The sequence below is a fragment of the Buteo buteo genome, chromosome Z, assembly GCF_964188355.1.
Source record: "Buteo buteo chromosome Z, bButBut1.hap1.1, whole genome shotgun sequence".
Taxonomy (NCBI): domain Eukaryota; kingdom Metazoa; phylum Chordata; class Aves; order Accipitriformes; family Accipitridae; genus Buteo; species Buteo buteo.
Genome location: NC_134204.1, coordinates 24,262,325 through 24,276,728, shown reverse-complemented (window position 1 = coordinate 24,276,728; position 14,404 = coordinate 24,262,325). Strand labels below are relative to the sequence as shown.

Here is a 14,404-nt window from a genome sequence, read left to right as displayed (position 1 = left end):
CTGTGCCATTTTGGAGTTGCAGTTCCTTATCCCATCACAAAATGCTTGCTCTTGCTACCAGTTGAATCCTTTGTTGTAAAGTCAGTGGTTTTTAAGTCTGTCTATGGTTGCAGAGAAAGATTTACATATATACTGTTTAAAGAGCAAAAGAACCAATAACTCTTTCAAATATTTATCTGTACAGAATGTCCTAGCCCTAACCTAATATGCAACAGTATCTTAAGACTTACATGCAATTATCTAGTCACTGGTCACGTAGAATATTTTTATCAGACGTATGTATTAGACATGCATTATAATATGCCTGCCTAATGCATGCTTTACAGAGAACGTTGCGAGATCAAGCATAGCAAAGTCATTTTGGGAGAGATGATATTCAGTCAAAAACTGCAGAAGTTGTCTAAGCAGCAACAAGACAGAGTGGGACTGTCACTAAATGATCACTGGGATTATCACAGGTATAAAGAACGTGCTGTTACACAAAAATTATTCTTAGTTATGAGAAATGAAACAGCCTGTAATTGTCTAAGCATGCAAATACAACTTCTCCTTCAGCTCTTTCTCAAACTATGAATGCCTTATTAAATGAAAAGGAAAACCCAAGCAGTGCCAACATGAAAAAAGGAAACTTCATTATAAATATCACACAGACAAATTAAATTCCATAAAGACAGGAATAAATCATTAAAACAAAAGTAACCTTTCACACATATTCCACTCTATAAATAGGTAACAAATATGCTACCAGTATTTTCAAAGGTTTAACATGCTTCTTGCTCCTGTTGGAGAGTTAGTGTGTTGGAGGGTTACCTCTGTCCCTTAAAATCATCTACATCAGTAAGAGAACTAGGACCTTTCTCACCCCAATGAGGATGAAGCAGCACAGAATTATTTACCATGCTCAGAAACAAGCCTTCTTTTAGTTTGAACAACATGATCTCAGCTTAGTTTTCTTGTGTGCTTTTTGGCTTTATCTTTAATTTGAAGGATGAGGCTGTATTTTCAGCTTGGCTTTGTTTTAGAGAACTGTTCACAGGAGCTTGTGGTTTAATTGAGATACTAGTGGTTTTTTTGTTGGTTTGTTTTTAGAAAACTGAAATGCAGCAGAGTCGACTATCAACATTCTCAAACCAGTAATGTGGTGAATAGTTAGTAATTTTTAACAAGCTCTGCCACTTTAAGGGTGGCTACAGCACTGTTCAAATGTCCTGTTAGCCCATTTCCCTAAGAAAGTAAGGCTTATATAGTCCCGTTGTCCGTTTCCCTGACCCCTCCCCAAATAGTTTATGAGCTCATTAGACAACGTCAAACAAATCTGATACAGAAGAGGTCTGAGAGGCACCGACTTCCTACAGAAAAGAACTGCACAGCTGCAGCCCAGAAGCTCTGGCTCCTGAAGCAACCTACTTGGCTCGCCCACAGCAGATGGGGCAGCCAGGAGGTAGGTACATGCTGCGACCAGCCAGGTATCAGCCAGCCAAGAGGCAGCTTCTGCCAGTGCTTGCACATCTCCAGCCTGTCAGCTGGGGGAGAGGCAGCAGAGGCTGGCAGGAACTGCAGGATGGGGAAGGATGTAACAGCAAGGTGCAGCCTTGGAGAGGGGTTAAGAGGGGTGAGTGCTGATGTTCAGACAGTGCATTATTCAGAACACTGCACGTGAATGACCACGAGTTAAATAACTGAATGATAGTAAAGCCTAAAGAAACGCTTGAATGACAACATTAGGCCTGGCTTTATCTTTAAAAGTGTGAAAAGTGTTCAGAGTTTGAAACAACGATCCAACTGATTAGTTAGGTGGAAGAAAATTAAAAGCATCATCCCAGAATATAAGAATGTTCTGGAGAAGATACTGGTAATCTGTCTAAAAATTAAACATTCTGCTCTTAGAAAAGGTGCAAACTAAACATGAAATGGTATATTACATAGGCTAGTTAATTAGATGACCACAGTACCTGGATTATTTTATCTCCAGGCTGCAACAACTTAGATGCTGGTCCTTCTGGTTGCACTCTGGTTACAAATATACCCTTGAAAAACAGAGGTGGAAAACATTTATGACAACTTTTTTCACAAATAGTAGGGTAGCATGAAACAGATGTAACTCAAAACATTTTTCCCATTTTCCATCCTAAGTAGAAGAGAATGTAATATTATCTACAAGTCTACAGGCTTTTGTGACTGCCTTCATTTTCTGATATTAAATCCAGGAGAATTGCCTTTAAAGGAGTACTGAAGGGCAAATTCTGATCTGCTTTTGTTTAATTTGGCAGATGTATATGTCAAGATGAATTCTCAACCACCAGAAATAAGGCTGTAGGCTAAATCATGTTCTCTTTTAAGAGACTTCCTAATTGTAAACTCTATAATTCACTATCTCAAAACTGTTGACTGGTAGCTGGAACCACTCAGCTAGAATAACCGTCTATGTTTTCATGTGACCACTGTGGTCACCTGCCACCTTGATTTTCCATATAATTTGTCCCCATTTTCTCTGCTCCAGTCCTGGAATTTAGTGGTTTGGGGAACATATACTTTCCGCCCTGCCCTTTGCTAAACACTAGAAACATTATTGATCAGAATGATTTTAAGATGCATTAGTATAAAATACTCACATCATCTTCAGGCCTGAATGGATTCCCTCTACCACCAACTCCTCCTGATATACTAAATCCAAGTTCTGGATCCTTATCAATTCTCACTCGAATCTAAGTAGTTACAACCAAAGTTAGATGAACTGGCTGAAAATCTGCATTCAAAGCTACTGTAATGAAATTATTACTAAGAAATTCAGGTGAACAAAAGCTTTAAAAAGAAAAAAACTAAAAAACCCCCACATATATCACAGTTCAGGAGAGTATTATATCTCATAACGCTAATTCAGAACAAGATTCCAATACAACAGCATCGTGTATCATTGTACGTAAGTTTTAATCCAACATCATTTTTATAATCATAGTTCATGTGGGCTTTAAATTCAGAGATATTTTGATATTATGTAAATGAATTTAATGTCCCCAGCAAATATACATGTTCCTATGAAAGAACCCGTTCCTCCTATTTCTTTGCTACCTCTAGCTGAATTTTAAAAATCAAAACTTGTTCCTACTGTCACTCTAAGGTCTACATAGCCAACAGTCTCCCCTTTCTCTTGCCAGAATAATTGACTAGAAAACTTATTTAACACAAGAAGTGGACATTCTCATTCTAGCACAGAAAGAAAACATAGTTCTCACTATTTTCTCAAAAAGACCGAAACAATACAGAGGAAACATCCTGTGTCCAAGAGCAGAAAGAAGGTTGCCACAATGAAAGAGCCATTAAATTGTGTAAGAATTTCTTATCCACTTCTGTCTGTCATAAATAAAACTGATAATTATCAGGCATGCATCAGATGCTCACACTTTTTTTATCCTGGCTTTTGTTTACGGATGCATATTTCTACATTTGCAGGTTTTTGAACCATTCTGGACAGTGATGAATAGATGCAAAGTACTCTAAGTTGTACTGCTACTCTGTATTTTTTCAGTTACTAGATAAATAATGAGTTGGTGATCAATAAGCGTAGTTGAGAAATAAATTTCTAAATCAGTAAAAAGATGCAAGTTTAAGTTTCTGGTACATTCTGTTAAAATTTCTCTTGTAAAATGTCCACATAAAAAGTAAAAAGAGCTTAAAACTAGAAGGAATGTGTGATTTCAGTAGTGAAATTGCACAGAGGTAATGCTGTCTTCTGCTGGAGATAAATTCCTATATGATTTCTGTCACCATCTACAGAGAAGTAGTAATAAATGAAAACAATCTAACAATTCATTTCCACTGACACATATATGTCATATCGTCAAGTTAGATTTCATTCTTACCTCTTGCTTTGCCAACTCGTGGCTTTGTCTTGGGGAACACTGGGACTGAGTATAGGGAGGTTGGTGGGCAACTTTCAGCATCAGATAATCAATTAATTGCTCTCTAGACGGATGTCTTGCTACTGATGACTGATGAGGGAGATGATGGACTTGGCTGTAGTTTGCCTGAGGTCTTTGAGGCTGGCATATTTGTCCATTTGTCAAAGGTATCTGAATAAAACATGAATACTCAATGTCATACATTTTATAAGGAGCAATCCTCAATTCCTCCTTTATTATTTCAATAATTTTTATACTTGACAGCTTTTAATTTTAAGAGCATTTCTAAAACTACTCTTCTGGATCATGTACAGTTATATTCACTTTTCTTTATAGTCATCAGGTCTGACCTACTGAAAACAAATCTGAAAACCAAAAACTTATTTTGAGTGCTCATCTACTGGAACAGACTAGACAGTCTTTGCTTTTAGCATTTGTTTCAGTGAGTTTTCCCAACCATTAGTTTCTAGCAGTGTAACCGACAGTATTGACGCTTGGTTGATATCATTATAGTTTGCACTCTAATGCATACAATTCAGAGATTTTGCAACAATTCCCAGTAGATCAAACACAAAATAAAAATCCCACACAGCTAGCAGACAGACATTATATGCTATCTGAGCATCTTTTGGTGAACACTTCACAAGAAACCTTCTGAGCAGATTCACATACAAGCTCAGGATTTTCATATCAAAACTGTAATGATATTTCCAATAAATGTTATTCTTTTGTTAACTCATCTGTCACTGATTTGATAGGTATAATGATGACAAACAGCAGTAAAGTACACAACTGTCAAGACGTATAGTGCATTCAAACCATGTCACTAAGAATGATGCTGCAGATGACAACATTTCTTACTGAAGCCTCACAGTTACTGTTCAGCTCTGCAGCTTTGTTTTGAGATGGGCAGCCTTCTCTGTCCTCACCCATATGCCTCATGCTCTTACCCAGCCTAAGTAGTCACTCATCTGTCTGTATGACTCGCACGCTCCAAAAATGCTACAGGCTTGAGTTGCAGACTTTTTCTGCCTGCCACCATTATCCCATTAGTTATAGGATACAAGCATATTCTCTCTCGATACTATAAATAACTGAAGTGTGCAAATTCCAACCTTTACTGATGCTACGTGAATGGATACATATCAGAATCTGTTCTGTTGAGTTTTTTATGTCAAAGTGATTCTGAGAAATGGTAATGTGTATATATATATATACACACACACTTTTTAGCTTATTTACAGATCAGATGCATTCAATTTACATGATTTTCTACTGCCTTTTCTGAAAACCTAAAACATGACAGGATAACTATTTTTTGTTGCACTGCCAGAGGTAGAGTTTACATAGGCAACACGTATCAACAGCTATGCAAATTCCCAATATCCAATGTCTGTAGAAATGCAACTGAAATTACTGAAGTTATAAAATCAGCTGCTGCATCATAATAATTTACAAGCATCCATCTAGTTTCATTGTATTAAGTCCTGCCTGTCTAGAGGATCCTTAGAGATGAACACAGAATGTCTCCTACAAATTCTAGTTTGTCATCACAATTTCATCACAACAGATTTCAAGTTTGTTCTTTAAAAGGTTTAATTGGCTTCAGATTGCTTTCCTGAAATCATCTGCCATATTCCAACTTTGACTTGCAATTACATTTTTTGCTGCAAATTTCTTCTTTCAAAGCCCAGGCTGAAATAAAATAAGAACTATCCCCCTTCATAAGTTAAATACTTTGTCCTCCAAAAAGAGGATGCTATTTCATTTACGTCACCTTCAATACCTGGGTATCAATACATTTTAAAGAAGCCCCAGTTCCATCTGCTATCCCAACATATGTTTCCACTACTTATGAAAAAATGTATCCTTACAAATAACAATAAATATATCCTATCCATGGTGTCATGTAGACAATTACCTGCACAGCTATTTTCTTCATGCTGTCCGGAGGAACATCTTTGAGACTAAGTGTGGCAGATGAGTAATTCTGCTGTCCTGAAATGAATACTTCATCCTGGCATTGTTCTCCTAGAGTAGAAGCCTGGGGATGCTTTAAACAAAATGGAGCAGTAAAGATGACTATCTTCATATAATTCAAACTAAAAAATTCTTGTAAGAAGCTCAGAATAAAACATTTTAAGGACTTTATCATTCTTTATCTTCTTTAACTAGTACATTGTTTATGTAGAAAATCTTACTAGCCAAGACACCACACCCATAAAATATTGATGGATGTTTACAAAAACTAGCAACTGCAGAGGTGTCTTTGATCACCAACAGACTGACAAGAAAAGTCAACAAATGCTAAGGACTGCCTATTCAGGATTCATATGGTTAAAAGAAGCCTTCTTTTGACTTTATCCTGCTCACTATGGATACCGTAATATCACCCAGGATGCTCAGAGTTAAAGAGCCATTTCCTCACATTTTCTTAAAAACTAAAATACTAATTTTCTTGAATGACTACAGTATCTTACAGTAGAGTTTACATCGTCAGAATTTGTTTGGGGGAGGAAAAAGCATAGTAAGATTTTGTTCAAACCTTTATCAACCTAGGTTAAATTCAGAATGCTAATCTCTTGTTCACATATGTACAATGAAATGAGACACTTTTACATATGTTCAAGCATCTATAAAACCCAATTAGAAAACTCAACTTTATGGCATCAATTTGAAAAGCCTTGCAATAAGTTGAAGGCATATGAAGTAAAGGGAAAGTATTTGATTTAATGTCTACAAAAAAATTCCAGCACATAAACTATATTCTTTTTACTGAAAACACTGTCCATATGTAAAAGGATAACTCTTATCAATTTAAGGACACCTCACTGTTTATTCTTTCCCCCTCTATATATTGCAATAGCCTCCTGTAGGTACTCACTCGAACAATGTGCACACCAGAACCTCTTCCGTCTGCAACACTCAAGGCAACACTACCCTGGCTGCCATGCAGATCCCTAGAGCTGCCATAGTGAAAGCTGCTAACTGCAGCATAATTGGAATTAAAGGACCTAGACAGCATGCTCTGAATAAAGAGGGGACAGATTTAACATAGAGATTAGTGCAGCATGCATAAACCACAAGACATGTTATACATAGACTAATACAAACATATTCCATTGTCATGCAAGATAAAAACCATGCAAGAACCGTACCACTATGATGTATACAACACAACTCAGTGACCCCTATTTACCTTTATTTACTGTAAATCAGCATGCAATCAGCAGTAAACATGCAGAATTACATGTAAATAAAGTCACTCAAATGTTCATGTGTCTGCAAAAACAACAAAGGTGCACAGCTTATCAAAATTTCTAGGTTTTCATTAAATTTGAAACATATCAAATATGTTGTAGGCAGAGAAGCTGGCAGTCAATATGAACACCTGTGGAAAACCATCTAATTACCAGGTATTATTTTGGCTCAATTTCCCCCCTATTACTGGTACAGTACAAATGAAAATTTACAGAGAAACAGAGAGTTGACTGTTTGACTGGGTTTTCTTGCTAATACAATGCTGTCAATGTCCACAATGCATTCTGGTAATACTTTATTCAAGAATGTGAACAAGCCTAATTTAAAGAGAAAGAGGCTTGAAAGAAACCTTGGAGTCCACCCCTGTGCCACTGTAGGCAATCAAACAGGTAACATGAGTTCAAGGACAGAAGTGATAGTGGTTTGGTTCTGAGCTTCATTACCTTGCAAACCTGACCTCTGCAATATGGGCAAGGGTAACAGAAAGAAAGCAGTAGATGTTACTGTCTTGCCACCATGGACTTTTGTAGTTGTAAGAACAAAACAAAATAAAAAGACTGCACAAAAGAAGAAAAGGAAAATCCTCCATGTGCCACCTGACAAAGGAAACAAACCTATCTTGAAAAAGTGACAAAGACCCACAAAAAATATGATCATAAGTAAAAGATATACTACAAAGCATCAAAACACAGCAAATTCAAAATTTTGGGGTTTTTAATACAGTTTCTATTTTTTTCCAAGTAACAAAAACAGAAAAAAAGTTCAAAAAATGTACTATTTGACTAAGATACTGAAACAACTCTTACATAAATAAATACATTTTAGTGTTTGTCTGTTGACTACATATACTAATCTGATTTTGAAAATAGTCAGTAGTCCTCAGGCAGACACGTATTCTTTCATACTAGCTTTATCTTGTGAAACTAAAACTAGTTTAATAATCAAAGTCATATGCCTCTGCATATTCATACTCCCCAGATGCTCTGGTAGCACAGTCATTGGAAACTCCCTTGGAAAACAGTATTTACTGACAATACTTGGCTTTTCTTGACCAAGGCTCTTTGATAACCTCTCACTCAATGGCATAGTGAGCTTTCTTGACGGTCCTCTTGTACACCTACCCTGTTCTCTAGTCAATGGATTTTTCAAGCTTCCAGACAAGTCTCCAGAGGCTTTCCCCCTCTTGGGAGGGGACGACTGTACTTGGCATTCAAATCTTTATTTACTAAACATTCAATCTGAGCTTACTGCTCCTCTAACTTTCAGGCCAAACACCCAGATAAAACTGCCAAAGCCAGTTTGCATTAGCTCCTTAGTGCCTCAAAGCATCTTTTCACAACTGTTTTCAAAATAGTCTCTATAATTAGGCAGGTGGCCTTCTTCTCCCACTTATACAGGCAACTCCCTGAAGTCTCCTTATAGGAAGCCCCTCTCAGAGGCTTCTATACCACTCCATCTTCTATAAGTGGCAAAAAAGACAGATAAAATCAGAAGGAATGCATGGTGAGACTAGAAAATTATCTTCGGAAAGTGTCTCTAGCAGACCATCTTACTATAAAGATCCTTAGATCCACTAGATTCACTCTTCTCTTAGAGGGACCCAAACAGATGGTCAATAAATAGTGACAATCTAAATCCAGATTTGTATTTACAATCTAAGAAAGATCTGCAATAGGAGGCAGAACTTTCCTAAAATTCGTAGAGGCACAAACATGTCCACCAGGAATTAAGATTAAGATTCCAGTTAACTCAGTTTAGTGAGCTTCAAGGTGATTATATAGCCTGAGAGTAGTTTTATTCAAGGGTTTATAAAATCTCCTTTCTTAGTAGAGACTTTTTCCTAAGACAAAAAAAAATGATTGTGCAATTGATACAGGGAAGACATGAGAAATACTGCAAACACCATTTTTCTCCTTCTCTACTTTGGGCACAGCATCTTAACATTAAATTAGAAGGTACCCAGAAGTACAAACTCTACAGAACAAATACTATTTGAAATTACATGGAGCTGTAAGAAAGTTTTAGTTTAATGCAAGAAAAGACTCCTAGTGAAAAATCTAGGAAGCATTTTTCCTCTACTTATTTTCAGCTGGGAAGAGAGAAACTGAGGCATTTGGAGTGTGAAAACTACTCCTCTTAATTTTGCTTCTCAATATGAGCACGATGAAGGTTGTACATTTTCTAGTGAGATTCCTGAAGACTGCTTTACCAGAGAAGATGCTTTCAGAAATCTGAATATGCAGATGCCATTAAACCCCCTGATTTTTATTCCAATGTATTAAAAATTAAATATGGTATAGAAGTATCATCTAAACTTCAGATTAAATATGAATATTAACTCCAAGTACCAATTAGTACTATTCCAATAGTACCAATCTATTCTCCACCTGATTTGCTACAGTGTCTTAGGGCATAATGGCCTGCAAAATGGTAATTCAATATTTGAGGCTTGAGAAATCTCATTTCAATTACTCTGAACTGATATACACTAACCAATACACATGCCATGTTCCATTATATTTTTATGAAAGATAAGTTTCCTAGAAATCGGTTATTCGACCATGAAGAACACATATTAAAAGCTACAATACATTGAGGAAAAATGGCTACGTACAAAGTAAAAAATTCCACATATAAATCAGGATTTGTAGTCAAAATCAGCATCTAATGGAATCAGTTTAGATGCAGGCCCCTAGTAGCATATTTTTGGGGTTTATTTACGTTCATTTTGAATGCCAAGAGTTAGAACATATTCTCCATTTTGCAGCTTACAAGAGAATTAACAATTTCAGATTTCAAAAGGGTGTCTTTTGGGAGTTGAAGTGCCTTAATGCATTTAGTTAGGTGCAAGACAATAAATAGTGGAATTTATTAGGAGAATTTCTATTGGACAATACTGTTGTAATTTTAAGAGTGGCTGGAGTCTGTCACAAAAATCCATGAAATTTTGGTACGGAAAAGGAACTAATTAAATTCAAGTATCTGCAGGAAACAAGACTCTACATTCTACTTATCTTGGAATAGCCTTAACTGGTAACTTAACTGCTAAGCTTAAGTATTAGCCTTTTAATTTATTTATTTATTTAACAGTACTTAAAATGAGTTGCCAGCTAAAGGTGGACATAAGTTATCCTTTGAGGCTACAATAAATGTATAGAAATCCCTTCACTTTTCATTCCTACCTTGACTACCTAAGATTCTTCAGAAAAAGTTTTCTCAGATAGTCTAGAACACTTGAAATGCCTAAAAGTAATGCTTTAAGTCTTTTGGAATAAAAGCACATAGGAGAAAAAAAAAAAAAAAAAGCTTTGTTTAAAATCTGATAGCATTCTAGCAAGATACCAGTTTATCCCAAAGAAGAACTTAAAAGATATGAAACTATTCTTCAGTCATGAGAGAGGAAAAAAAAAGGCATCAATTTAGGTCTCTGATCCTGAAAAAAAAAAAGTATCTTCAACAAGTGACAGCATTCCTATTGAAGAGTTACATATGGAAAATTACATATAATTTAAATTCTACTGTCATAAAATGTTTGCAGGGTCAGAACTTGTTGTTGTTTACATTCCAAACGCACAAGAATTTTATTCCTTTTGAAGTGTGATGTGTTGACTTCTGAATTCCATAAAATATCACTATAACACATTGATGGTTCAGTAGTCCATTCAAAATGAAGGAACTTCCCCCCCCCCCGCCCCGCTCCAAAATAAAAATTTAAAACTAACAACTACTAAACAGATAGCATTCCTGTAATTTATTAGTACCACAATATTCTTCAGGCTACAATCTTATGAACACAATCTTATAAACACTTAAGCACTTAATCTTATGTGTGCACAGACACACTGAAGTTACTTTCCTTGACATATTGAAGCAAGCTTAACTTGGAGAAAATCTGAGGCCATATCAACTAAAATACTTATTGTATGTTCGGTATGTAGTGTGAAAAATGAATTCAAGAGAAACTTTCAAACTTTGATTGAAACTGCAATTCTATATCAATACTGAAACAGTTGGACTTCTTTCTTTTAATAAGGCACTGTACACTGGCAACTTTTAGAATAAAACCACCTCTTCGGATTTCTGAATTAGAAAGTAGGAATCAAACTTTATGACCTCTTCCTTGAAAGCTCTGCCATTTCAGATAAGTAGTAGATACAGTAGATAAAAAATAGAGGACTTAATTGCAGATGAAGTTAGGATTGAAAGCAAACACGCACCTTATGAACTCCCAAGAGATCCACAACAAAAAAAGAAAATATACATGTGTAAGGAAAGGACAGATTCAGGCCCAGTAACTGTTTCTGCCTACTCAGCACATAGAAATATAATAGATATTTGCAGATAATTGTTGCAGATATTTATTATTACAATTTACAGATGAGAAATTCCTCTGCCACACATTAAAATGTGTGTGACACTAGTGTTTTTACACAGGCAATATTTTAGTTTAAACTACTAAATGAAAATTTTTAATAAAACTACTATATTAGACTACTGCGACATATCAGGTAGTAAAACTGGCAAATCACACTCAAAAAGGAAAATATGCTGAAAAATGTTAGTGTTCTTAAAAACTCACCTGTGCACTAAATTTATGAAGTTGGGGGTGGGTCAGAAATGACTGCATGCTTTCCAACAGTTTACATATATAACCACTAGAGAGCAGCTTGACATTTAAATAAGCTCTTTTCTCTATCCCTCAATAAAATATGCTTTGCATCAGGTAAGCAAATTGTTCCTCCTGAATGTATGCAAAATTTCTCTTTACACATGGTCTCATGAACTGTTTTCACCTTCCTTCAACCAGATGGGTAATTTTAGTTGATCAGTGTATGTCCCCTTACAGCTGGCTGGAATCCATTGTTAATAATTTTTGCTGGACTTAAAACTATCCTGTATGTCTCCTCATGCAAATTAAACTCTTGAAAGCTTTTTTTTCCCCACTTATATCAGGTAAAAAGGGTTAATAAATAAAACAAGAACTAGCTTCTCCAATTTGTCCAAGAAGCAGACACTGTTTCTTTCAGTGGGTTCACACCCACCGCCTCCTCCCCCCGCCCCCCAGTTTCTAAATTTTATTAAAACAAAATAAACAGGAGCTTAGCAAAAACAAATAAAACACAAGCCCACAAAAAAACCCCAAGCCCCAAAACCCACTACACTCTCTTTCCTAATAAGCACAGGACAGAAATAATAAACATGATTAAATTCAGTAACAGATTCAGAAGAGTCACAGCAAAGGTAATACTATTAACCCATACTGTTTGTGTATAACCACAGGCAAGAAGATATCAATTAAATATTCATCATAAGGCTTAGTTTTGTATACCTGTTTTTGTCAGTGTTGTGTCTTATGCTTTAAAAAAAAGAAATACCATTTCAAATCCTTGAAAGCTTTGTCAAAGGAATTCCAATAAATATTCCTTAAAGGAGCTCTGTAATTGAACTTGTTCCTTAAATGCTTGTTCCTTAAATGAGTTCTGTAGTTACTGAAATTTTTTTCAGACTTCAAAAGATTTCAGAAGTGTGCTTCATAGACTAAGCCCCCCCCCAGCTAATTTTTAATTACAAACAGAAATACTGAAACCATTGTTTTAAAAGAACAAAGAAATATCCAGTAAATTCCTAGAATTTCCACCTTATCATATTTGCCAGCTGCCATGTAGGATCATATCTACATTTTTCACAGTTCAGATTTTTCTTTTTAAATCAGTCATATCCCGGAGAATACAAAGTAGACAATTACATACACATTCACTTTTAAACCCATAAATAAGTCTCATATTGCTAAGTAAAAGCTACTTTAAAATGCTTCAAGGCCAGGTCAAAAGAAGCACGTACATACAAAACAGACCTTTAAGATCTGTTAAATCAGCTGCACGGCTAAGATCTGAATAGCAGTTATTCCATATCACTCTAGTAGGAAACAAAAATTAAGGTTTTCATATAAAGCATGATAGAAAGTATTGACAGATATAAAAGGAATCAAGTCAGGCAATCAATTTCATTTCCATAAAGGTGACTACACTGCTACAGTACCTGAAGAGATATCACTGGTGTATTAAACGTTGTTCCTAACATGACAAATGTAGGCAATGTAAGAACGAGCTATAAACAAACTGCATTAGCAGTGCACTGAAATTTTGTTTCCCTCTGCATTCAGGAATTGCTGGGATTTTTGCTTCCCTGTCATTTCATGTAAGATTTGATATATGCTTCCAGGTGAATGGAAGATCACAGAGTGCACCTTTTATTAGGGTTGGAACATGATGAGGTTTTTGACTGCCTTGTAGGACAGAGGGTCCCCACACTACAGCATAGGACCGTGAAAGCCTTAAAATATTTTGTGTTGTACGTGACTCAAACTGGATCAGAAGAACAGGTGCAACTGTTGTGCAGGCTTCTTTAACAAACAAACTAACCCCATCCCTTTCCATCACCAGAAGTTAGACAACTTAAACAAAAGCAGACCCATCTCTCCAAATACTTGGATTTCCAAAGAAAAATTATAAGTAATTTTTCCAAGCATCTCCAATTATATTTCTTTAGCTATTACGGATATTGAAGTATTTAGCATAATAATCACAAACCAAACTATGTTCTTTCAAAATAAATCAGAAAATCCATCTAGCTGGCATAATCAAAATGTATTTTGGCTGCTTTACTCACTTCCCCTCCAAGGAAACATGATCAGGCTAATGACATTCTACTCATTATTTAGTGATGATATTTTAAACTGGTTTAGCTGGACAGCATAAATTATACTCTTCCAGTCTCTACTCAAATTCTTTGAAGATATATAATTGTTCAGCTTTACATATCCGCTCGAATCCTTGACCGCATTTACAGTACATAAAGAATTGTTCATCATCTCTAGTTATATCAAAACCTCCCTGTGATTTCCTGAAATGAACAAGATTTTTAAGTGTTCTCATCTCACAGCACTAAATATTCATTCAACAATCTGTCAGAAGCCCAGCTTCAAAAGACAACTGGCTTGGAGGCAAATACATGTTAATTATGGCTTTTCAATTCTTCAGCAACTGAAGCTGTAGATCTATACTTCCAAATAGATTTTACTGATTTTCTTTTCCTTGTTCATAAAGAGAAGAAATAGGGGGAAAAAAAGCAGAACAGAAAGCTCAAGAAGCATAAGGGAATATTTTACTGTAATATGAATACAATGCTACAATAAAAATTACCTGGCCTAGAAGAGCTGGCCTTGCAATCCAGCAGGTCAACAT

The 14,404-nt window shown here is 35.8% G+C and overlaps 1 protein-coding gene across 8 annotated transcripts in view; it reads right to left on the bottom strand.

Annotated features, from left to right (window-relative positions):
• The window catches only part of ERBIN (erbb2 interacting protein), a 127,342-nt gene that overhangs the window by 4,019 nt on the left and 108,919 nt on the right, over positions 1-14,404 (bottom strand). For 4 of the 8 annotated variants that reach the window (XM_075020886.1, XM_075020889.1, XM_075020888.1 and 1 more), the window contains 5 exons: positions 6,784-6,927; positions 5,821-5,952; positions 3,861-4,070; positions 2,613-2,705; positions 1,953-2,027 (listed from right to left, as the gene is read on the bottom strand). In XM_075020886.1, coding sequence (XP_074876987.1) covers positions 1,953-2,027; positions 2,613-2,705; positions 3,861-4,070; positions 5,821-5,952; positions 6,784-6,927 — 654 coding nt within the window. The remainder of the gene's footprint in view (positions 1-1,952; positions 2,028-2,612; positions 2,706-3,860; positions 4,071-5,820; positions 5,953-6,783; positions 6,928-14,404) is intronic. The other 4 variants (XM_075020890.1, XM_075020891.1, XM_075020892.1 and 1 more) reach the window with 2 other exon arrangements.